Raw genomic sequence first — 25,781 nt, forward strand, 5'->3', positions numbered from 1 at the left:
TGCTAACTTTAAGACTTGTTTCAGAAAGTACCTGGCTAACTTTAAGACTTGTTTCAGAGAGTACCTGCTATCTTTTAAGACTTGTTTCAGAAAGTACCTGCTAACTTTAAGACTTGTTTGTTGTGTGTTTCAGAGAGTACCTGCTAACTTTAAGACTTGTTTCAGAGAGTACCTGCTAACTTTAAGACTTGTTTGTTGTGTGTTTCAGAAAGTACCTGCTAACTTTAAGACTTGTTTATTGTGTTTCAGAGAGTACCTGCTAACTTTAAGACTTGTTTATTGTGTTTCAGAGAGTACCTGCTAACTTTAAGACTTGTTTATTGTGTTTCAGAAAGTACCTGCTAACTTTAAGACTTGTTTATTGTGTTTCAGAAAGTACCTGCTAACTTTAGGACTTGTTTATTGTGTTTCAGAGAGTACCTGCTAACTTTAAGACTTGTTTCAGAGTACCTTCTAACTTTAAGACTTGTTTGTTGTGTGTTTCAGAGAGTACCTGCTAACTTTAAGACTTGTTTGTTGTGTGTTTCAGAGAGTACCTGCTAACTTTAAGACTTGATTGTTGTGTGTTTCAGAGAGTACCTGCTAACTTTAAGACTTGTTTGTTGTGTGTTTCAGAAAGTACCTGCTAACTTTAAGACTTGATTGTTGTGTGTTTCAGAGAGTACCTGGCTATCTTTAAGAAGACCGTGGCCATGCACGAGGTCTTCTTGTGTCGCGTGGCGGCACATCCTGTCCTGAGAAAAGATCTCAACTTTCACGTCTTCCTAGAGTACAACCAAGACGTGAGTCTGAAGAGGGAAGGTCGTGAGCTTTAGTGTACAGTACATACAGTACATACAGTACGTCCTCTTATCATCCCAGAGGGGCTTTAAAGTTACAGTAGTCATCATTAAAAACAACGATGACTCGCTTACAGAGTACAATCTCAATAACTTTACTCTCAATAACTGTCAAACTAAATTAATACGTGCAAAACTCTTTCGAGATTTTGGGTGTGCTTGAGATTATTTGCAAAATTATCATGAAGTGCCCTTTTTAAATGTTTTTTGATTGCGTAGAACATTTACTTATTTAGCTATAGTGTTCATGCCATACAGTACTGAAGTTAGATTTTTAGTAGTGATGTTTTAGTGTTTTCAGAATTTACAAAAAAAATTGTTCATTCTCCCCAAATGTCAGTTTAATTGAGTAGTTAGTGTTGAGCTTGGCTTGGCTGACCTAGGGATGCACCGATCCGACTTTTTCAGTCCCGATACCGATACCTGGGCTTTGGGTATCGGCCAATACAGAGTACCGATCCGATACCCATTGTTGCAATTAATAAACTGTAGGCCTCACTGTGTGGAAGAGACTGGGATCATTCTTTTGTGTAAGGCAACATCAGGCTTGACTTAAAACACTACTTCCCTAACTTAGTGAAACAAAATGTAACAAATGAACACATAGATATAAATGTACTGAATTGTTATTTCTTATTTTATTTCTTATTATATTATTATAAAAAAAATTCGATATATATATTTTTTTTCTCCAATACCCAATCCAGCTATTTTAGTCATATCGGGGCTGATATAAATATCGGATCGGTGCGTCCCTAGGCTGACCTCTTCTCCCAGCCCGGTGCACAGGGAGGATTGGTGTGGTTAGTGTTGTTGACCCAGCTTCTCTCTCTCTCTCTCTCTCTCTCGCTGACAGCTGAGCGTACGAGGGAAGAATAAAAAGGAGAAACTGGAGGATTTCTTCAAGAACGTGGTGAAGTCTGCGGACGGCGTCCTGGTGGCTGGAGTCAAGGTGAGAATGCTCGGTTAAAATAAGCCGTTTATTAACTTTTTATTTATTTAGTAATTTTTTTCCCTTTCCTTCGGATTCGGCACAAACAAGGGACTAAACACATTTTGCAATTATGCCACAACAATGTGGAACGCCCTACCCACAGCCGTAAAAAGATGTGAATCCCTACCCACCTTCATGTCATAAATGTCACTGGTCTGCATCCCCTTAACAATTGTGTGTATTGAGCCGTACTGTATTGTACCCATTCTGCAATCTGTTAAATAAAGTTTTCATTAATTTTTTCCTTCCTGGGGCCGTTCCAACAGTTCCAGCCTCATACGAAGACGAAGAATCTTACCATTTTTATTTATGAACATTCTTGTTAATTTAAAGCTTTTTTATCTTCTCTACTCTTCATATTGTCATACCTTAAGTTCACAGTGGAAAACAACATATATTTCATTAGGAAGAGGAACACATGTTGCACAAACCAACAAAAGATTTATTTTCCCAGTTTCAAGTCACACTTCAAGAAAAATATATTTTATGTAAGATATGTATACATGTCGGCTGTACGCTGACAGTCAAATCGCCGCCTCTGTTCAAACTGTTTTGTGTTTTAACTGGACGTCTTGGTTTTAATGACGGATCATACCTTCCATTTATGTGAAATTAACACGTGTCTTTTTGAATTTCCAGGACGTAGACGATTTCTTTGAGCACGAGAAGACATTCCTTTTAGAATACCACAACCGTGTCAAAGACGCCTCCACCAAGTCAGACAAAATGATCAGGTCTCACAAAAGTAAGTCTCTAATCCCAGCTGGGTAGGTGCTTTTGTCTTTTAATGCCACGGTTTACAAAGGAACTCAAAACTGACTCAAATCCCCCCGTTCCTTTTTAAACCCAAAAGGTCCACTGACGCTAATCTATCTTTCATTATAAATCAATTTTCTCTAATCTAGTTTTAAATGTGCTATAGATAACATGCAGCCACTAGATGTCACACTAGAGAATCAGCATTTATCCAATCGGGTGCATGCATTCATCAAAAAAATAAAAATCTAAAAGAAATGCCCAGCAAAAGCAATACTTTTAATCCACACCTTTCTAATAGCTCTGTGGATGTATATTTATGTAGAGTAAAAAAGGATTACTCTACATAACATTTTTATCTATAGCACCTTTAATTATTTCTTAAAATGAAATGAAATAAACCTATTTTTGTTTCATCTTTCCTCCTCGATGGCCTGCTTGGTTTCCGTGCACCGAGAACAGTCCTCCAACCTTTTAAAACCCAAACGAACACAGTGTTCTGAGCTCGGCGATGTTTAGACTCAAACAGGATCTTGTATCATATAATGAGATGACTGTTGATGCCTCATTTCAACTGGCATGACTCAGTGTGATTTACCGGCCAGACGGTTTGCTCTTGGCCCGGCTGTTTGGAGCAGAGAGCCACAACAAACGATGCATTATTGAAATGAAAATCTACGGGGTATATAATTGAAACGTTCCATTTTGGAACTGAGCGCAATTTAAATGTATGACAACATTATCTCTTGTGATGGACTGCGTTCCGTTAGCGGGGGAAACAGGGTTGTCACTCATTGGCCAAGCTGCAACAACGGTGGAACTTAGAACCGTTATTTATAAACCTAACTCTTACCTAACCTAACTCTTAAGCTTAAAAGTGCTATAGGTAACATGTTTATGTATCATTTACATTTTATGTAATCATTAAAAGAAAGATGTGGAATAAAAGTATTGCTTTCCCCCCCCAAAAATCTAAAACATACATTTTTAGTCATTTAAAACATTTTGGTGGGTCCAAAAGGAATGTTGTTGTTTACATGTATCCCCTCCCTACTTCCCGTTTCCCCACGTGGAATGCACCTGATTGGATAAATTACATGCTGGTGCTCTAGTGCGACATCTAGTGGCTGAATGTTATCTATACCACCTTTTAAAGATCTAATGCAGTGGTCACCAACCTTTTTAAGCCCAAAATCATTTTTTTTTGTTTTGGTGAAGGCAAGATCTACCTATTGAAGCGTTGAGAGAAAAAGACAGCCAAGATTGTACTTTAAACTAAATGACTTTTATTTGCCTGTATTCTAATTACATGCAATGCTTTGGTCCAACATTAAAACGTCAAAGTAGAACTGTAATATGCACTTTCTCAGTCAGTGCTAAGTGCACTCATCTTATGCAGCATCACTTTTCACATCAAAACAAAAGTAGAACTGTAATGTGGACTTTCTCATATTATTAACATTGACAACCATATTTACAATTAGCATTTTATAAAGTAGAACTGCAATGTGTACTTTCTCAGTCAGTGCTAAGTGCAGAATCACTTTTCACATCAAAACAAAAGTAGAACTGTAATGTTGACTCTCGGGGGAAGATAAAAAAAAAGTTTTTATTTTATTTCTTTATTAAAAAAAAATCCCAGGGAAATATCTACAGGGAAAGTCTCAAAGATCGACCAGTCGATCGCGATCGACGGGTTGGTGACCACTGATCTAATGGGTAGTCTCGGCCTCTAGATGTGAGATGACACCAAAACAATGTCCGTTCATATAGACATGAAACGTCGTTCTTTGACATTGACTGATAACACCTTCAAACTATAGGCATTGCAGATTAAATACAACTAGAGACCTAGCAATATCATCACCATTTTACCGCTAGAAATGTTGTCAAACATATTTTAGGTTCAACTTTGGGTAGCAAAAGAGAAAGATAACTAGTGAACGAGCCGCCGTTTTCAAGGAAACCCACCCTGGCCTAAAATAGGCATAACATTTACATATTTTTTATCGTCATAGATTTTTCTACTTTGCAACTTGGCCATTTTAGTGACCACCGGTAAACGGCACGGGGGAACTGAATGGGTTTTGATTTCATTCAGGCTTTGTGTGACGTATCACTTTTTAATGTTTAGCGGAGCGTCAGCTTCAGCCTGGTGTGTCTCGTCTCTGTGCTGTGATGTTGTATTTTACGTCCTTCTTTGTGTCTTCATTATTAATTCGCTGGCTAATGTGGAAATGGGTGAGTTGTTGCAACCTGTTAGCCTCCTGTATGAAGTGTCATGCTCTCTCTCTCTCTCTCGCTCTCCTCTCTCTCTCTCTGGAGGTGTTGTGCTATCTCTCCTCTCGCTCTCTCTCTCTCTCTCTCTCTGGAGGTGTGCTCTCTCTCTGGAGGTGTTGTGCTATCTCTCCTCTCGCTCTCTCTCTCTGGAGGTGTGCTCTCTCTCTCTCTCTCTGGAGGTGTTGTGCTATCTCTCCTCTCGCTCTCTCTCTCTCTGGAGGTGTTGTGCTATCTCTCCTCTCGCTCTCTCTCTCTCTGGAGGTGTTGTGCTATCTCTCTCTCTCTCTCTCTCTAGAGGTGTGCTATCTCTCTCTCTCTCTCTGGAGGTGTTGTGCTATCTCTCTCTCTCTCTGGAGGTGTGCTATCTCTCTCTCTCCCTTTCTGGAGGTGTTGTGCTATCCCTCGCTCTCGCTCTCCCTCTCTCTCTCGCTCTCTCTCTCTCTCTGGAGGTGTTGTGCTATCTCTCGCTCTCGCTCTCCCTCTCTCTGGAGGTGTGCTATCTCTCTCTCTCTGGAGGTGTGCTATCTCTCTCTCTCTGGAGGTGTGCTATCTCTCTCTCTCTGGAGGTGTGCTATCTCTCTCTCTGGAGGTGTGCTATCTCTCTCTCTCTGGAGGTGTTGTGCTATCTCTCTCTCTCTGGAGGTGTGCTATCTCTCTCTCTCTGGAGGTGTTGTGCTATCTCTCTCTCTCTGGAGGTGTGCTATCTCTCTCTCTGGAGGTGTGCTATCTCTCTCTCTCTGGAGGTGTGCTATCTCTCTCTCTGGAGGTGTGCTATCTCTCTCTCTCTGGAGGTGTGCTATCTCTCTCTCTGGAGGTGTTGTGCTATCTCTCTCGCTCTCTCCTCTCTCTCTCTGGAGGTGTTGTGCTATCTCTCTCTCTCTCTCTCTCTCTGCTCAACATTAAAACGTGATACTGTGTGCGTGTGGCGGGGGGGGGGGTGTGGTGGCGGGAGGGGTGGCTGCGTGGGGTGATTTGCTGCACAGACATCATTCAACCTTCTTCTCTTCCTACAGTACATTGTCTCGGTAAACTTCAAACTGAAGTAAACTGAATAATATTACGACCCTAGATTTCGTGTCCACTTAGAGAGAAAATCGTAGTTGTAGTAAAAGTAGTGAGTTATGTGTTTCTTAACACTTTGGATGCCACGCCTCCCCGTCTCAAAACATGGTTGAATGCCAGCACCCACTTCAATGATAGCGTTGTGAACGCATAAACTATGTCTTAAATTATGGCTATGTGTCTAATCTGGCCGTCGCTTATCAATGACTTGTTTGCAGTCAACATTGTCTAAACGGATTGTTTTTTAATCGGTTCATTTCCGTTTTATACCATTTTGAAAAACCCTAGTTTTCTTGAAAGTTTCAGGAAAATATAAAGATTCTGTGATAAACGGCCTTTACTGGAATATTCTGGAACACACAAAAAACACTCATTTTTCGGCCTATTTAGGAATCGTTTTCAAATAAACGCTAGATTATCGATAGTATATGTGTACTTATGCACGCTAGAGAAGTGAGCTGAAAAATCGATTCTCTCATTTCCTGATCAGCGCACACACACACACATATGGCACACGCTGATATCTCTGTGAAAACAGCTCTGATTATCCTAAGACTGGTCAAATAGATTCCTTACCTCAGATCAGATGTTCTCCAAAAAGATGATTCCAATTCCTGATCGCCATTCCAAATATCGATCGCGTTTATTGATTCAGCGCTGGGTACTGGAAATATGTATTCCACGCTGTTTTGCGGCTCAGCAATGACTTGGATCTCTTCTGATGGCTTGCCGGAGAAGTAACATGAGGAAACTGGATCCCCCCCCCCCCCCCCCCCATGTCTTTCATTCAGTCTAATCCAATGGGGTTCCAGCACAACGGGGAGAGACGATAGGGGGCGGTATTTTCCCAATGGACCTCAGAGAGAGTTTGCAGCACTAACGTGAGACTAGATTGATGAATTATGAATTCAAATCGCTAATAAAAAAAAAGCAACAAAAAAACGTTATTTGTCGTTGCTGGCATTCAACGGTCGGCATGAACTAACGACATATAGCGTCGTTGGCACTCAAAGTGTTAAGGGGAAAGGTGTGAGGATGGATGAAAGTTAAAGGGGCACTTCACGGAAAAACAACGCTGATTTTATTTTGCACATAATCTCACAAGTATCCCAAGGCTCTAAACTGTTTTGCACACATGCATTTAGTTCGACGGTTATTGAGTTAATTAGCTCATCCTGTGTGATGTCATCAGAGGACACTGAATCCTTGTTTGACATTAAATAAAATTAAATGATAAAAAAATCGCAATCCCTATTTCAACCTATTTAAATTCTTTCATCTACATAATTTCATTGAGCTGTAATTAACACAACACAATGATTCAGTTGTGAGGAGATATTTAAACTAATTTACTCTCAATAACTGTCAAACTAAATCAATGTGTGCAAAACAGTTTAGAGCCTTGGGGATACGTGTGAGATTATGTGCCAAATAAATTGGCGTAGTTTTTCGGTGAAGTGCCCCTTTAAAGAGTCTAAAGGAAAAACTATCTGCATGCTTTGCATTGTGTCGGTACAGCTCCATGTCTGAGTGAGACATGGGCGAGAATATTATTTGAAATGCTTTCAAATATCTTAACTACTTGAGGTGTGCTTGATTTAACCTTTTGCTCAGCCTGACACGAGGTGGACACACACCTGATTGGACAATTCACTAAATCCAGTGCCCCTTGTCTGTGTTGAAATATTGGGAGTGGGGATGAGCAGATACTACAGTTTCACTGCAGATGCCACTGCTGGCGACGATGCCCTGTCAGACAATAAACTAAAGAACAACATTAAAGGTGTTATAGATAACAATCAGGGGCGACAGGGGCTCGGTAGGTAGAGCCTTGGTGTGTGAATGTGTGAGGGGATAGGGTAAATGTGAGGAACAAAAATTGTGCTTTGGATAAAAGCGCTATATAAATGCTGCGTTTGCCATTTAACCGTTCAGCCACTAGATGTTGCACTAGCACACCAGCATGTCATTTATCCAATCAGATGCATTCCGTGTGGGGAAATGGAAAGTAGGGAGAGGGGATGCCTGATTGCTTTTACCAATGGCAATGCGTTCGTGTTTCCGCGTCTCTGATTGGCCAGGTCATGTGACATGTACGCCCAATCGTGGGACCGCAAGTTTCTACACTGGTTAAGCTTAGGCGCTCTTTCGAAGTTGGTTATGGTTAGAGTTTGTCTTAGACTCTTAGAGCATGGCGATAGAACGCCTGCCCTGATTCCAAACTCTAACCTTAACCAACTGTGAAAGAGTCGCCTAAGCTTAACCAGTGATATAAACTAGGCGTTAGGTAGTTTGCAGGCTGTTCGACCTGGAAATAGGCGCAGAACTTGCCGTCCCACGTTTGGCGCACATGTCACAGGACCTGGCCAATCAGAGTGCAAAACGGGAACCCGGAAACACGAACGCGTTGGTAAAAGCATAGACGCGGGATACATACAAACAAGTAAACAACAACATTCATTTGGGCCAAAATCTTTTAAATTATAAATTCATTAATCAATACTTCTTTGTGGGGGAGGAAGCAATACTTTTATTCTGCACCTTTCTAAAAGCTCTGGATGCGTTATTTATAAAAAAAAATATATATATAATAATTACTCTACATAAAATGTTATCTATAGCACCTTTACCTTCTTCATTTAGAGGTCCTTTTTATCTTTTGTGTCAAAAGGGCTGGATATCAAGTCACTTTGCTTTGATTTATGACTTGTTACATGTGGTTCTTGTTACTGAATTTTAATATGAAGGATTTATTTGAATAATAAACCCCATTTTTACCTGGTATCTGTAGCAGTGCATCTCTGATTTGTCAAGATCAAGATACTAATCTGTTCAGGTCTGGTTTAATCTGCTCAAGTCTGGTTTGGTTTGGTTTAATCTGGTTTAATCTGCTCAGATCTGGTTTGCTTGCATTGAAATAAAAAAACACCTTCCTGATTCTTTACGTCAAAAAAGGTTTCTCCAAAACTGTGCATTTTGTACCCAAAGTTGGTTTTAAAGGAATATTTAAATGGTTCCCAAAGATCATTCTGGAGAAAAGGTTAACCAAAGCAGTTTGCTATGTTGAACAGTAACTAAACCCATGGTAATTCTGCTGCCCTAGTGGTTAATGTTTTCACCCTTTCCCAGATTGGGGTGGGGCAGAGTGTGATATCATCACAGATTGGGGTGGGGCAGAGTGTGACATCATCACAGATTGGGGTGGGGCAGAGTGTGACATCATCACAGATTGGGGCAGGGCAGAGTGTGACATCACAGATTGGGGTGGGGCAGAGTGTGCCGCAGGGTGAACACATCAACCACTAGGGGGCAGCAAAATGACCATGTGTTTAGTTCAGAGGTCGGCACCCCGTAGTTTAACCAATGGCACGCTAGCAATAAGTGTGCAAGAGAGGAACTGTTTTGTAAACGTTGAACCGCCCTCCCATCCAGTTTCAGTTCAGTTTCAGTTTATTTTTAAAAAGGACTGTACACATTAATAAACATTTCTGTAAATTAGTCAGTTTTAGCCAGCTGGCTAATTCGCAACTGTAGTCCTTTTGGCAAGATGTTATAAGACCGACAATACACCTAAAACAGAAGCATTAAAAGTAAAACACAGTATTTACAACACAATCCAACATAATGGTAAAAGGAATAATAAAATACACAATGAACTGATTAAAAGTGATTACATGTTTGATTGGTTAATAACCAGGTCTTGAGTTTTTTTTGTAAAGGTGTGGTAAGTAGCACAGTGTCTTATTTCAGTTGGTAGGATGTTCCAGAACTGAGTGGCTCTGACTGCAAAACAGGACTGACTGAAAGAGCTGCCGAATTATCCACATGGCAAATTACCTCTTTCACAGCAATTGGCCTGTTATTTATGGTAGTTTGATTGATGTATCAAAAGATTATCATGGTCAGAGCCAATCGGAGACCGAGTAGGGGCGGGTCTTTGCAGAATGTCGAGCGTTAAACACAATTTTGAGACCAAACGCAAGAAAACTCGAGGATAAGGCAGACATGGCTGAATCCATAAGACGTGACTGTCCAGGTATGGGAAGCAAGCAAAACACCCTCAAAATCTTTGCCACTGCTAAAGATCCTGCTACCGAAGCAAGCTATCGCATCGCTCAGTGCACTGTGAAATGTGGAAATCCATTCACTGACGGCTAATATATTAAGGAGGCCATCCTCTGTAGCTCTGAGCTTTTGTTTGATGGCTTAACAAACAAAGAAATATAAAATCAAGACTAAAAGACATAATGTTGATATGGCAACACTGATTTAACAGGAGCATTTTAAATGGCACTTCATATCAAACAGGTTGACTCCCCCCTGGTTTTAATTACTCTTTAAAATGCCAACCTCCCATGAACGTAAGGCTAGTAGGTCAGTCGTTGGTCTAAATATAGTAGGATGAACTTCCATTCGCTGCCCCAGGAGTCTCGCCCAGGGGATCTGCCTCATTTCACTACCACACTACAGAAGGTTAACCCTTTGTCGTGTGGCAGTGAAAGGGTTAACAGTCTGTAGTGTGGTAGTGAAAGGGTTAACCTTCTGTAGTGTGGTTGTGAAAGGGTTAACCTTCTGTATTGTCGCAGTGAAAGGGTTAACCATTTGGTAGTGTGGTAGTGAAAGGGTTAAAACCTACTAGTATTCCACGTGAGGACCCAGGTGGAACAAGCCCAGGGCCCCATTATGGGTCCCTATCCACGTTTTTACCAAACGCAGACCGACCTGATACAGTATCCTTCAAAATCAACTCTGCATCTAGAAGAACTAGGTTGAGAATGGAGAGAAGAAGAAGAAGAAGAAGAAGAAGAAGAAGATGTGTTGTTCAACCCTGATGATGTCATCTGTGTTGTTTCAGACGTGGCAGACGACATCAATAGAATCGCCTCCTCGCTGTACTCTTTAGGAACCCAGGACTCTACAGACGTGTGCAAGTAGGTCCATTATCAATCTACATGTAGCGTCATATCATACATATCACATATCATATATATGATCATATATCATCATATCATATATATCATCATATATCATATCATATATATCATCATATCATATCATATATATCATCATATCATATATATATATCATATCATATCATGTATATCACATCATATATCATATCGTATATCATCATATCATATCACATAATATATCATATCATGCCATATATAATATATATCATAATATATCATATAAGGTCATATATCACCATAACGCAATATATCATGTCATATTATATCATGTTATATATCATATAACATGATGTCATATCGCATCATATATCATATATATAATATGTCATATAATAATAATAATAATAATGCATTTTTTTGAAGGCGCCTTTCAAAGCACTCAAGGTCGCCGTACAGGGTTCAAAACAAATACAATTGCACAGTAAAAACACAATATTACAAAGTTACACATATGGGGAGCAGTTATAATAAACTTAAAATTAAAGTGAATATGCCAGAATGAACAAATGTGTTTTGAGACGGGAAACAAAGGTGGAGGTTGTCTATTGCGCGGATGTCTTGTGGTCGGGAATTCCAGAGGCGCGGGATATAGCTTCATATAATATGATGTATCATATATTATATCGTGTCATGTATCATGTATCATACTTAATCACCTTTCTATACCCTTCAAATGACCGCCTGCCTGTAATAATGATTACAATAATATTATTTTGTGGTAAAAGGCTCTTGTATATTTATTTGAAACACCAATGTTTTTCAGGTTCTTCTTGAAAGTGTCTGAGCTGTTTGAAAAAACAAGGGTAGGTGTGAACCTCAAATGTATCCTTTTATTTATTTATTTTACAAGATTAATTGTGAGAAAAGTGCATATCACTACTGTTGGATCAAAACCTTGCATTTCCAAAAAAAAGGAAGTGAGAAACAGTGAAACTTAATTTGTGCATGAATGCCAAATAACACGCAGCACACAAAGCATCACAAGTTGAATGACGAAGTGTTTTCCTAATGTGGCTGAACGTTAGAAACGGTTACATTCCTGCAGCGAGTCTGATATGAACACGTTCCTTCCTGTCGAGAGGTTCCAGTCCTTCATTTCTTCTTCCTGTTTCTCTCTCTCCTGTCGTTGGTCGTGTAGAAAATCGAGGCGCGGGTGGCGGCAGACGAGGACCTGAAACTGGCCGACTTACTAAAGTACTACCTCAGAGAGTCACAAGCTGCTAAGGTACGCATGAGAGACATTCATATCACAATAACTGTCCGATTTATATATCATGCTAGACATGCTATAATAATAATAATGCATTTTATTTATAAGGCGCCTTTCAGGACACTCAAGGTCGCCGTACAACAATTAAAAACAGTTCATTAACAATCACAATACATTTAAAAAATAAAATCAGACATACGCCTGCCTAAACAGGTGGCTTTTGAGGTGGCTTTTAAATGGGATGATGGAGTCAATGTTCCTGATGTCGGGGCGGGGAGGGAGTTCCAGGGGCGGGGGGCAGAGCAGCTGAAGGCTCTTGACCCCATGGTGGACAGACGGGCTGGGGGGACGGTCAGGTTGATGGAGGAGGCAGACCTGAGGGACTGGGTGGGAACGTTGATGTGGAGGAGGTCGGACAGGTATGGAGGGGCGAGGTTGTGGATGGCCTTGAATGTATGGAGGAGGATCTTGTAATCTATGCCGTGTTTAATGGGAAGCCAGTGTTTTTGGCGTAGGACGGGGGTGATGTGACTGATGACAGGGGTTCTGGTTATTATACGAGCAGTAGCGTTCTGGACCAGTTGGAGCTTATGGAGGAGTTTGTGGGGGAGACCAAAGAGAAGGGAGTTGCAATAATCCAAGTGGGAAGTGACGAGGGAGTGGACCAGGATTGCGGCGCTGTTGGGAGTGAGTGAAGGGCGGAGTGAGTGAAGGGCGGAGGCGGTTGATGTTGCGAAGGTGGAAGTAGGCGGACCGGATGGTGTTATTGATGTCGGAATGGAATGATGGGGTGCTGACACCCAGACTCTTGACCTGGGGGGAAGGGGAAACCAAGGAGATAATGCATAATCTGAGTGATATTTTCAAAGCAAAAAAAGCTAAATAAAACACTAAATACATGGTTTGGGGGGACCTATACCATTATGTATTGAACACATCAACATTTTGTTCAGTAAATGTATTTCCAATGAGCGTATTCAAGAGAAATTTGCACCAGACGTTTGTATTAACTCAAGAAATCCAGACAAGAAATATAAACATTAAAGTCCATATGTAAATAGAGTTATGTGTAATAAAGTGGAATGAAACAGGAAAAAAGTATTGGACACACTAAGAAAAAGCAGTACACCACAGCAAGGAAAGGCAAGGAACTAGCTGAAAACCAAAACTAATTAGGAGGCAACTCTACCTCCTATCTGCTAATAATGTCAACTGGGTTAGAATATATTGATGGGCTATCAAATGTTTTTTTTTTACCAAGGTGCCACACAAGAAACATCAAATGATGGGTAAAAGCAAAGAGCTCTCAAGACCTTCACAAACCGATTGTTGCAAATCATGAAAATAGAATTGGCTAAAGACGTATTTCACAACTTCAGAATCTTCCAGTAAGCACCATTGGGGGCATTATCCATAAGTGGAAGCAACATCACTCCATCATCAACTGGCCATGCACAGGTGCTCCTCACAACATTTCTGATCAGGTAGTCAGAAGGATACTTAGAAGAGTAGCCAGAGAGCCATGGACCACTAGGAAAGAGCTCCAGAAAGACTTGGAGGCAGCAGGTACAACTGTGACAGAAAGGACCATAGGCAATGCACTCCACCGCTCAGCCCGCAAGACTCCACTACTGAAAAAAAGACATGTTGAAGCTTGTTTAAAGTTTGCCTAACAACATTTGGACAAGCCAGTGAATTACTGGGAGCATGTACTCTGGTCAGATGAGACCAAAATGTTACTTTCTGGCTGTCACACAACACAACATGTTTGGAGGAGAAATGGCAGTGCACATTACCCGAATAACACTACCAACAGTGAAGTTTGGAGGTGGAAGTATCATGGTGTGGGGCTGCTTCTCCTCTCCTGGTACTGGCAGACTTCATATCATTGAAGGAACAATGGGTCTCATTCCCGAACGAAGTTACGACAAAAAATTTCGTCTTAGCCAGATTTCGGCCCATTTAAGACATATTAGGGCTGGGAGTGGGAGTCCCCAAATTTTCCTGAGATCAGATTTGATCGTGGCTGAGAGCAGATTTAAGAGTGCTGAGGAGCACTCTTAAATCTGCTCTCAGCCACGACGATCAAATCTCATGATTGATTGACTAATTTAAAATTTCATTATAACTGTGTTCTCATAGTGATTCCTTTACGTCAACGCTACAGGCCTCCTTGGAATTAATTACTTAATCATAATTAAAATAAATATGACAATATTTGTACGATAAGAAATTACGCATTTGATGTCGGAAAAATAAATAATATGGATTAATCTGATCACAGGGCAGCTGCTTAACCATATCTGAACCAGCTATTTTGGACAAATGTATAATTACTTTAATTACTCAGATATTCAAACACAATTATGCAATTATTGTGAAATGATTGAAAATAATTATTATTTAATGCCTTCTGTGGAATTTGTATTTCTTATTTGTTACACATCTGTTTTAATGATTAATTATATACATTTGAAAGAATGCAGGTCAACATGCAATGTATCCCATTGATTGGTATACAATGGGACAGACCTTTGTTTGATTGATTGATTGAAAACTTTATTAACAGATTGCAGAATGGGTACAGTACAGCTCAATTACATAAGGGGATGCAGACCAGAGAAATAATTTCGTCTTGTTTACATCAGGGTCCCCCATTTTCAATTCATCATAACATATATGACACACACGACACAGATAGACAGTACTGCTACATCTATACATTTATTACATACCAGATTTGCAAATACAGTACTGTTTGTGATACAAAAAGAGTCCAGAAAAGAGAGTACATTTGACGTAGAAACTGTTGGAGGAGGTTGGGTAGGAGGGGTGGTAGACTTACCGTACACTGTACAAGCAAAACTGTACATTGGAATATTGACAACCATACTTGGTCATTTACTGTACATTGGATGGGGTTGATATAGCGATAAACCTGCATTCCTTCGAATATATCATTAATCAATTAAACTTATATTGAAATACACTATATAGCCTATACACCAACACTGAAATGACGGTGGATAAATAAATAAGAACTAAAGCTAATCGGTGGAAATAGACTGCATTAACATTAATAAGTCTTGTGTGCGCCTACGAATGAACAGTAGCCTATAGGCTTAATTATGGAATAATAAGCCATACTGCGTTCATTCATTACGCCCGCCGTAGGCTATATATATTATATTTCATTCATTCATTCATATACATACATGCGTGTGTGTGTGTGCGCGCGCTGCGGCAGGTGTACCGCGAGCTGTATATGATGCCAAATGCCAATACATTAATCTAATCTAGTTTTGATGGCACGCAAGCGTGATTACGAAACCTAGCCGCATTTCTCGGAGACGCTCTCTGATTGGCACTGACTGACGCTAGCTTTCGTAATCACACGGCTCGCAAAACTCGCAAAGCACTTCCGCCATTCCATTTGCACACAGCTGCGTCACTAGTTGCCTTATAAGGAGCTCTGGAGGCGGTGTTTTGTATGCAAATGACCTGAACGGGAACGCGCTTTCGAGTTTAAGCAGATATCAGATCATATAATTTGTGCGACCTTTTCAGCCACTTAAGACATATTACCAGCACGTTCCGGACTCAGAGTGAACTTGTCATTGATTATGTCTCAGTGGTTCCAAGATAAGTCTTCCAGAATATATCTTTGAAAATTTTTCGGGAATGAGACCCAATTAATGGAGCCATGTACAGAGAGATTCTTGAGATGAACCTGCTGCCATCCACCAGGATGCTGAGGATGACACGTGGGCGGACCTTCCACCATGACAACAATCCACTTGACCTGACTCCTAGAACCCACCTCACCCCTGCCCACTTTGACAACCTAGGATGGCTTAGAGTAGACGACAGAGTACAGCAACTTGCAATGGGCCTGGTCTACAAGATACACTACGCGACCAAGGTACCCATGTACATGTCAAAATACTTCCCAAAGGTCAGTGAATACCACGATCACAACACCAGAGGGAGCTCCACAAATCATGTAAAACCCAGATTCGGATCAAACAAGGGACTAAACACCTTTCGCAATTATGCCACATCAATGTGGAACGCCCTGCCTAAAGCTGTAAAGGAATGTGAATCACTACCCACCTTCAAAAACACTCTCAAAAAACACCTACGTGAGACTGCAATTCGAAACTGGCCCCTACAAATGTCCTAACCTAGTTGTACAGTAAATGACCAAGTAAGGCTTTGTCAATATTCCAATGTACAGTGTAAAATGTGTGTGTCCCCCCTTCCCAACCCCCCCCCCCCCCCCCCCCCACCTCCAATGTACAGCCCTCACCCAACCCACCCAACCCCACCCCACCCAACCAACCTCCTCCAATGTACAGTTTCTATGCCAAATGTATATACACTCCTTTTCTGGACACTTTTGTATCACAAACAGTACTGTATTTGCAAATCTGATATGTCATATAAATGTATAGATGTAGCAGTACTGTCTATCTGTATGTCATGTATGTCATATATGTTATGATGAATTGAAAATGGGGGACCCTGATGTAAACAAGTCGAAAGTCTTTCTCTGGTCTGCATCCCCTTAACAATTGTATGTATTGAGCTGTACTGTACTGTACCCATTCTGCAATCTGTTAATAAACTTTTCAATCAATCAATCAATCAAAGCATACAGCAAAGGAAACTTGCAGTTGATTTCAGAGAAAGAAAATCAACTTGTTGGAATGGCCCAGTCAATCACCTGACTTAAACCCAATTGAACATTTGTGGAAGCATCTGAAGATCCAGATTCACAAGAGGCCCCTCTGCAATCTTCAAGATTTAAAGACAATCTGTGTAGAGGAATGGGCCAAAATCATACCTGAATACTGCGGGTGATTAGTTAGACATCATACAGAAAGCATCCTTGGAGCTGTCATTACAAACAAAGGCTTCTCCACTAAGTATTGGAATTAATTTCAGTTAGTGTGTTCAATACTTTTTTCCTATGTCATTCCACTTTATTAGACGTAACTTTATTTATGTATGGACATTAATGTTTAGATTTTTTTTGTCTGGATTCCATGAGTTAATACCAAAGTCTGGTGAAGATTTCACTTGAATGGCCACATTAGAAATATATTTACGTGAGACAAAATGCTGATGTGTTCAATACTTATTTCCCCCATTGTATGGCACCTTTTAATATTTAGTCTACCTCCCAGCCCTAACAGGAAAGACTGTTCTCTCCTGTTCCCCAGGACCTGTTGTACAGGCGAGCCCCTGGTGGACTAACCCTGTTCTCTCCTGTTCCTCCAGGACCTGTTGTGCAGGCGAGAGCCCCTGGTGGACTAACCCTGTTCTCTCCTGTTCCCCAGGACCTGTTGTGCAGGCGAGAGCCCCTGGTGGACTAACCCTGTTCTCTCCTGTTCCCCAGGACCTGTTGTACAGGCGAGAGCCCCTGGTGGACTAACCCTGTTCTCTCCTGTTCCCCAGGACCTGTTGTACAGGCGAGAGCCCCTGGTGGACTAACCCTGTTCTCTCCTGTTCCCCAGGACCTGTTGTGCAGGCGAGAGCCCCTGGTGGACTAACCCTGTTCTCTCCTGTTCCCCAGGACCTGTTGTACAGGCGAGAGCCCCTGGTGGACTAACCCTGTTCTCTCCTGTTCCTCCAGGACCTGTTGTACAGGCGAGGCCGGGCCCTGGTGGACTATGAGAACGCCAACAAGGCGCTGGACAAGTCCAGAGCCAAGAACAGAGATGTTCTACAAGCTGAGACCAGCCAGCAGGTCTGCTGTCAGAAGTTTGAGAAAATATCAGAGTCGGCGAAGCAAGGTAGTGATCAGTTATGTTCACACAGTATGTACACTCTGTCTGCAGTGTTGGGCACGTTTTTTTCTTAGGCGTCAAGTTTTTCACATTGTCGCGATGAAGTCGGATGCTTCATCGATTTAGATTGCATATTTTTCGCGGTTGCAAACTCTTTGCTCCCCCCCCCCACATAGTTTACAACGGACAGCTATCGAACGCGTTTACGCTACCTCTCTTCCTGCTGCCTTTTGGCTAGTAGTCGCCGTGACCGCGCTCTCTGACACGTCATCTACCGAGGACTGCGTATAAACATAATCTAACGTTATAGGAGGATAAAAGAACACATTCTGGCAACGATGTAGCGCAGCGTTACTTGGATTCACTCACTGTCTGTCTGTGTCTGTCTGACCGTCCCTCCCGCGTCTATGCTTTTACCAATGCGTTCGTGTTTCCGGGTTCCCGTTTTGCGCTCTGATTGGCCAGGTCATGTGACATGTGCGCCAATCGTGGGACGGCAAGTTCTGCGCCTATTTCCGGGTCGAAAAGCCTGCAAACTACCTAACGCCTAGTTTATCACTGGTTAAGCTTAGGCGACTCTTTCGCAGTTGGTTAAGGTTAGAGTTTGGAATCGGGGCAGGCGTTCTATCGCCCTGCTCTAAGACAAACTCTAACCTTAACCAACTTCGAAAGAGCGGCTAAGCTTAACCAGTGTAGAAACTTGCAGTCCCACGATTGGGCGTACATGTCACATGACCTGGCCAATCAGAGACGCGGAAACACGAACGCGTTGGTAAAAGCATTCAGGCGTCCCTCCCTCCCTCCTGTGATCTATAGCACCAATTTCACCTACAAGTGGTCAAACACTCCATTGGATAGCTGTGTAATAAGTGTCTTGAGTACGAGTATGGATTTCATTGACTCCAGTTGTAATGTGTTTGTGTGTGATTTTCAGAGCTCATAGACTTCAAGACGAGACGAGTAGCTGCGTTCAGGAAGAACCTGGTGGAACTGGCAGAGCTGGAACTCAAACATGCAAAGGTTTATAATGTTATATTATTTATAGTGCTGTCAGGCGATTAAAAAAAGAATTATCTAATTAATTACAGGATTTGTAATTAATTAATCTAATTAATCGCATAACCATTTTATGCCTGATATTCTATTATTCTATAATCATATTTCAAATTGCATGTGTCCGGATGGCAGAATTCAGTACTGTATCTACAAAACCTTCTGTTTAATCATCTTCCATCTATTAATTTGCTTAGATTTTTCAGGTCTGGTCAATTTGAGCATCGTGTTATTCACAGTCAAAGATGAAAAAAAATTTGATATTCTCATTTGGTTCATTACATCAAGCCTAGTAACAGACACAGTATTTCTGACACTGGGAATACATTCCCTGAGATCCATAGATGTCCCTAGAATCAGATACCAAGAACATGCAAATGGACCATATAAAAAAAAAGTCTGTAAATGTGTATTCTACGTTCTTATGGAATGAATGAGATACATATATTATTTTTTTGTAATTGAGTAAATTTTCATAACGCGATAATTTGCTGTGTAATTAATTAATCTAATTAACCCGATAAACTGACAGCCCTAATTATTTATATACCAATGTTACCTGTTACCTATCCACTTCGTGCCTAGTGGCACACAAGGCCTTCACAGGGCGTTTCCACTTCTCCCGGTCAGCTGCCGGTGTTCTTGCTTCAGGCCATGAGCTCCACCCTGCCTCTTTTCTTTCTTTTCTCTACTGTGCGTCACCAGGTAGTCTTTGGTCTTCCTTTTCTTCTTTTCCCTTCTGGTGCCCAAGTCATTGCTATGTTGCAGTCGTTGTTGTGGTCTTGCCTCAGTATGTGTCCTATCATCTTCCATCTTCGCCACTTCACTTCCTTGCTCAGCGGCTTCATGTCGGCTCTTTCTAGTAGCTCTACGGTGCCGATGCGGTCTTGCCACTGGATTCTGAGGATTCTTCTGAGGCATCTGTTATGGAACACGTCGACTGATTTGTTGTCTCCCTTGTTCATCTTCCATGTTTCACATCCAGGGTTTCCCATTAATGACCTAGACTGTGGCGGCCCGCCACAGTTGTATAATGAACCAAAAAAATAATAATTCACAACAACAACAAAAAAAATCTATATTTTTTTTAAATATAAAGTTTGCCAATATGGATGTATCAGTAGTATTAATTTGGCAGTGGTAGTAGTCGTAATAGTAATCCACTATATTTGTTTATTTTCTAAAAAATAAACCAGTTCAACACGGGTAACCACTTTTGCTTCGTTTCTTTGATGGCTCAAATGTATGCTCTAGTCCAGTGGTTCCCAAACCTCTCCTCGAGACACCCCAGCCGTTCCATGTATTTGTTAAATTCCACCACCAGCACACCTTGATTCAACTAATAAAGGGCTAGCTAAGTTGAATCAGGTGTGCTGGTGGTGGAATTTAACAAATACATTGAACGGCTGGGGTGCTTCGAGGAGAGGATTGGGAAGCTCTAGTCGATTTTGTGTTTTGAGCACAAAGTTCATCAGATCTAGCCTCTTTATTTTGCTCTCAAAGTGCACCAGATTGATGCATTTAACTTTCAAATGTACACACAAAAAAAATCCCCCCGGACCCACCTAGAGGGTCGGAGGTTCACCCCCCATAGTCTCTGAAAATCCTGTGGGAAACACTGAAATCCATACAGTAGAACTGGCACAACCAGTGTTTTGTACAATCTCAGCTTTGTTCTTCTTGAGATGCTGTTGGAGTGCCAGATCTTTTTGAGTTTGATGAATGCACCTCTTGCTTTGGAGAGTCTGTTCTTTAGGTCTTTCATACCGCCTCCCTCTTTACAGACGGTGGCTCCCAAGTATGTGAATTGGTCTACATCCTCAATCTCTTGGTCGTTGATGTTGATTTTGTCATGGTTTCTTGCATTCATTCTCATGGTTTTTGTCTTTCCGGTGTTAATCTAGAGTCCCACTCGTCTGGCTTCTCTCTCTATTCTTGTCGTTTTTTCCTGGATTTGGTGTTTGGTAGAGGAGAGTAATGCTACATCATCTGCAAAATCCAGATCGTCGAGTTTTGATGTCAACTTCCATCTGATTCCATTCCATTCCATTTATATACCAATACTGTTATATTATAGACAGAGAAAACAATGGTGTATATTATAATATATTATACATAACGTTATATACTAATACTATTATATTATAGACTGAGATAGCGAAATGTATATTATAATATATATATATACTAATACTGTTGTATTATAGGCTTAAATAACAATGGTGTAATTATATTATAATATTGTGTATATTATATACTAATACTATTATATACTGAGAATACAAACAATGATGCTGTATAATGTGGCTTAGGCTGTGAGGACATGCAAATTGTCAAACAGTCTCTTATCGAATGATTAATTTCTGCACAAACAACTTCTACTGTATATTGTTGTGATGGAAATATAAAACCTGTCTCTCTTCCTCATTCTCTCTCTCTGTCTAATGTTACTCTCTCTCTCTCTACAGGGTAATCTACAGTTGTTGCAAAGCTGTTTGGGCGTCCTAAAAGGAGACACTTAACTCGGCGTCATGGTCACAGTCTGGTCTGTACAGGGCTTTTCCCAGTGTCCCAGTGTCCGTCTGTCCCCTTGTCCCCCAGTGGACCAACAGACGGACAGGAAGAAGGAATCAGTAGAAGAAGAGATTCTTGGGGATCAGTGGGGTTTTTGTTTTTAAAGGATGTCCATATTCATCTTCACTATTGCTAGGGAGACACCGTCCTTCTCCTCCTCTTCTTCCTCCTCCTCCCTCTGTTCCTCCTCCACTCCTCCCTCTGCTATGCCCCCCCCCCCCCTCTCTCTCTATGCCCACCAGGAGGAAGATGCTTTATGGGACACTCGCACTACAGCATTTTGGTCTTTCTTTCAGGCCGCCTGGTCGTCCAGCACACGTGTTGAAGGTGGGAGACTGTCAGACCGCTGTTTACAAAGGCCCTGACCATCTGGTCCATAGTCACATCACTCTGCGTTGTGTTGTTGTTTTCCTTTGTTGCGTTGTGTACGATGTGTCACGGGATGTTGTCCTTGACTACATACAGGTGTGTTAAGAAATTACACAGGTGGTGTTGTTATTAACGCATGGTGTGTTATTTTGAACACATGGTGGGTTATTAACGCATGGTGTGTTGTTTTTAAACACATGGTGTGTTGTTATTAACACATGTAACACATGGTGTGTTGTTATTAACACATGGCATGGTGTTAACGCACAGTGTGTTGTTATTAACGCATGCTGTGTTGTTATTAACACATGGTGTGTTATTAACACATGCTGTAGTGTTAACGCACGTGTGTTATTAACACATGTGTTGCTTTTCAACACACCAGTAACACACCTCGTATGTGTTTAGTTAAGGACGGCGCCTCTTTTCTGAGAGCGTGCAGTGTGTGTGCGACCTGTGTGTTCGTCTGCTTCCTCGGTCGCGCAGGTGACAAAGCGGCAGCGGCAGATTCCTCGCACACGTGCTCGATGCTAGACCGTCCGAGCAGCTGCAAGGCACCAGTACACCCGTTAGACTCTGTTAACAGAACCGTTCTTCTCATTCCCGTCTAAACACAGAGAAGAAACGCATGGATTCTGGTAGAGCTCAGTGAACGCCCTCAAAGCTTCAGACATGGTATTCGATGCCAAAATTGAGATTTGAACGCTTCGTTTTAAAAATAGACGTTTTACCACTTCAAATATTTGCATAGATCGTCGTAAGAAATTGCTTATAGAAATAATAATCCAGCGTTCAGTTTGAAAATCTGTTCTCAGGCATTTTTTAGTCCATGTCTACGACAGAGCTCTCGTTTAACCACGGCATTGAAACTTTGCAAGCGGGAAGAACGAAGCTTCGATTATTCGGTTTTGTTTGCAGTTCAGACGGTCATGGAAAAATCGGTGCCCATATACTCTACTAAGCTTCCCAGAGGCTGATCTGGGCTCAGTGATCTGGAACATTTGCATTCATGAGCTTATTCTAACTAACACGCTTGTGAATATGGACCCAGATCTAACGGAGTTAAACGGCCACATTCTCTATGCCCTTTGTAAATACAGTCTGAAGTTGATGATACACAAGTAAGAGGTTATGGTGGGGTTAGAGGTTATGGTGGAGTTAGAGGTTATGATGGGGTTAGATGGGCATTACTACCTTAAGCATAATCCCAAAGACCTGTCAGTTTTTCAAATATTCCAATTACTTGAAATATCCAAGGAAATTGGTGTCTAAATTCTATGCCATACCTTGAAATTAATTCTTATGGGCAACGAGCAATGGAACACATGCAAAAACTCCAGTGACATCAAAGGGATGGTTAGCGAGCTAATAAATCTTCTCTGGTTTCAAACCGCAGTGTCTCCCGGTGTTTGAAGTATATGGAATATTGGAAAAACAGTGGGGTCTCTGACATCGTCTTCAGCAGGGATGAAATGTATATATCTGGCAAATCGGCTCAAATGTGAAAAGCATTGTCGGCTACAAAGAACTCGTGTATACCGTAATTCCTCTAATAGTAACCCCGGCTTGTATTTGTTTCAACTGTAGCGGGTACCAGGCTTGTATTAGGAGGAGGCCTGTATAAGAGGGAGGCCTATATTTCAAATTTTCAAACGGATCATAATGAATAAATCAACATTTTGTGTCAGTTTGAACCCAGTAAAATGTACTGGGTTCATTTATTGAAACAAAGTACTGTATGAAATAGTAAACAATTACAATTACAGGTGGTCACTGGTCATTTCAACGTTTTCAAAGTGAAATCAAGTAACTAGCTCAGTATGCAGCTCAGTATATTAGTAACCCGGCTTGTATTAGGAGGCCGGCTTATAATTGCTTAGCTCAAGAGCGCACCCGGCCATTAATAGAGACCCGGCTTGTATTTGAGACCCGGTTACTATTAGAGGAATTACGGTAACTGGAAAAGGTATATTTTCTGAAGAGGTTCGCTTGAAGGCCGTAATGAAACCATCTTTGGAAAGGTTCCCCCCCATCTACATTGGCCCGTAATGCGCTATGTGTATCAAAGCCTTTTAGAAAGTGTCGGAAGACGACAAATTAGTGTGATTTTCACCTAGTCCTTTGAAATCCTTTACATTCACTTGATGCCACAGCTGCCCTCTTCAGCCACGCAGTGGCGGCCAATTTTGCGTCCCTCCTGGCTAGCATTCAGTTGGGGAAGCCACATGGCGCATCTGAAAGCAAAACCTTTTTCTTTTTTCGTGGGAAAGACAAAAGATGCGGGTTGTTTTAAGATACAGAATTACCCAATTAGCTACATAACTGAAGAGTAACATTATGTAGCTCTTAATGTTTTGAATATTTTTTTTTGGATATCTGTATAATATATATATATATATAACAACCAATAATCTCACTTCATGAATAGCACTTGAGAAGTTATTTCACGGTGGTTCTAGTTATCTAGCTAATTGGGTAGTCCTGGCTCTAAAGCTGAACCGTGAGCTAAAATGCTATAGCGCGCGTTGTCCATTGTTACCGCTAATGTCCACACAGCACAAACACTTGTAACGACCAAGATCTAATCACATCGGAGGTTTTTAATTGTTGTAACAACAATCATCGTTCTTCATAACGGGGAGGTATTTTATCCCACCTCCCCTCACACATCGGCGTCTGTCGAGAGATCGTCTAAGAATTTATTACCGTCATTTTTACGTTCACGTTTTTCCCCGATTTCTTTTTCTCTTCTGCTTTTTGTGTGAATCCGGAAGGGTCCGTCTGGCATCAGTAACCCGTTGTGATGCTGCTCTGTTACTTTGTCCGAGTCGAGCTGATTGTTAACGATTATTAAAAGTGTCACTTAAAAAAAAGAGAGAAAAAGCCTTGTACACGTTTGTGTTTAGTTTTTAACAAACCTGCTAATCATCTTCTTCACGATCGTAATCATAATCTCACTGATTATTCACTGTCTTCTTCTTTTTTTCTTTCTTTTTTTACCAGAAGTAATTTCATACAAATCTGTTATTTTTCATTCCAAACTCGTTCTGCTTTAGTATGTTTGCCTTAATGTAGACTTGCTCCTATCAGACTTATTGTAAAGAAGAGAAGAACACTCAAATGGATACATTTCAGTTTCTCCCCCCCCCCCTCCATGTTTTTTTTAAGTGCACAGTATATGAATGTTTTTCTCTTATGTGGCAAAGCTTCCACTCATTGAGATGGAGACGTGCTGAAACAAACGTTACTGATTAATGAAATAATGACAAAATAAAAAACATGATTATAAAATTCATTGACACGTTGTTTACCGTTTTTTTTTTTTTTTTTTACAAATAAAATGTATTTAAAAATGCACGCACCTCTCCCGCTTGAGAGTCAAGTCTAGGTTTACTGTATTAACACTAGAACAGCCATGGAGAAAATGTCACTGATTCCCGCCGGAAGGGGTCAGATGACCCCACAGCTTATGAGAAATATGAGAAAAATAAACAGTGTAAACTATATAATTACCTCTTAATATAAAAATATGAGGTTTACCACAGGTTTGAGTGACAAAAAAATATATATAATAATAATAAAAATATATATATATATTTGATGGAAGAGCCACACATTGACGGGCAAAGAGCCACATGCAGCTCGCGAGCCATGGGTTGGCCACCCCTGCGCTAGACACTCGCAAAGTACTGTGACTTTCCACATATATATTCCATATATGTGGAATAACGTTCTAATTACATTTTCCTGAAGTCATTTTGAAATTTCAGAAACCGTGCCAGATAAAACGGGTACTTTTAGGAAAAGTCATTGCGTGACAGAGCTGGAGCTCGACCCAGTGATGAGGATACATTTATTGAAGATGCCTAGGGGTCATTT

General features: G+C 41.0%; 1 protein-coding gene across 1 annotated transcript in view; it reads left to right on the forward strand.

Moving 5' to 3' along the window:
- Positions 1-25,197, forward strand: part of snx6 (sorting nexin 6) — a 46,334-nt gene extending 21,137 nt beyond the window's left edge. The window contains exons 6-14 of the mRNA XM_084308723.1: positions 659-782; positions 1,696-1,791; positions 2,473-2,578; positions 10,787-10,862; positions 11,668-11,707; positions 12,043-12,129; positions 17,753-17,912; positions 18,841-18,926; positions 21,428-25,197. Coding sequence (XP_084164849.1) covers positions 659-782; positions 1,696-1,791; positions 2,473-2,578; positions 10,787-10,862; positions 11,668-11,707; positions 12,043-12,129; positions 17,753-17,912; positions 18,841-18,926; positions 21,428-21,481 — 829 coding nt within the window. The 3' untranslated portion in view covers positions 21,482-25,197. The remainder of the gene's footprint in view (positions 1-658; positions 783-1,695; positions 1,792-2,472; positions 2,579-10,786; positions 10,863-11,667; positions 11,708-12,042; positions 12,130-17,752; positions 17,913-18,840; positions 18,927-21,427) is intronic.
- The last annotated feature ends 584 nt before the right edge of the window (positions 25,198-25,781 follow it).

Source organism: Notolepis coatsorum, assembly GCF_963971535.1.
Source record: "Notolepis coatsorum genome assembly, chromosome: 2".
NCBI lineage: Eukaryota > Metazoa > Chordata > Actinopteri > Aulopiformes > Paralepididae > Notolepis > Notolepis coatsorum.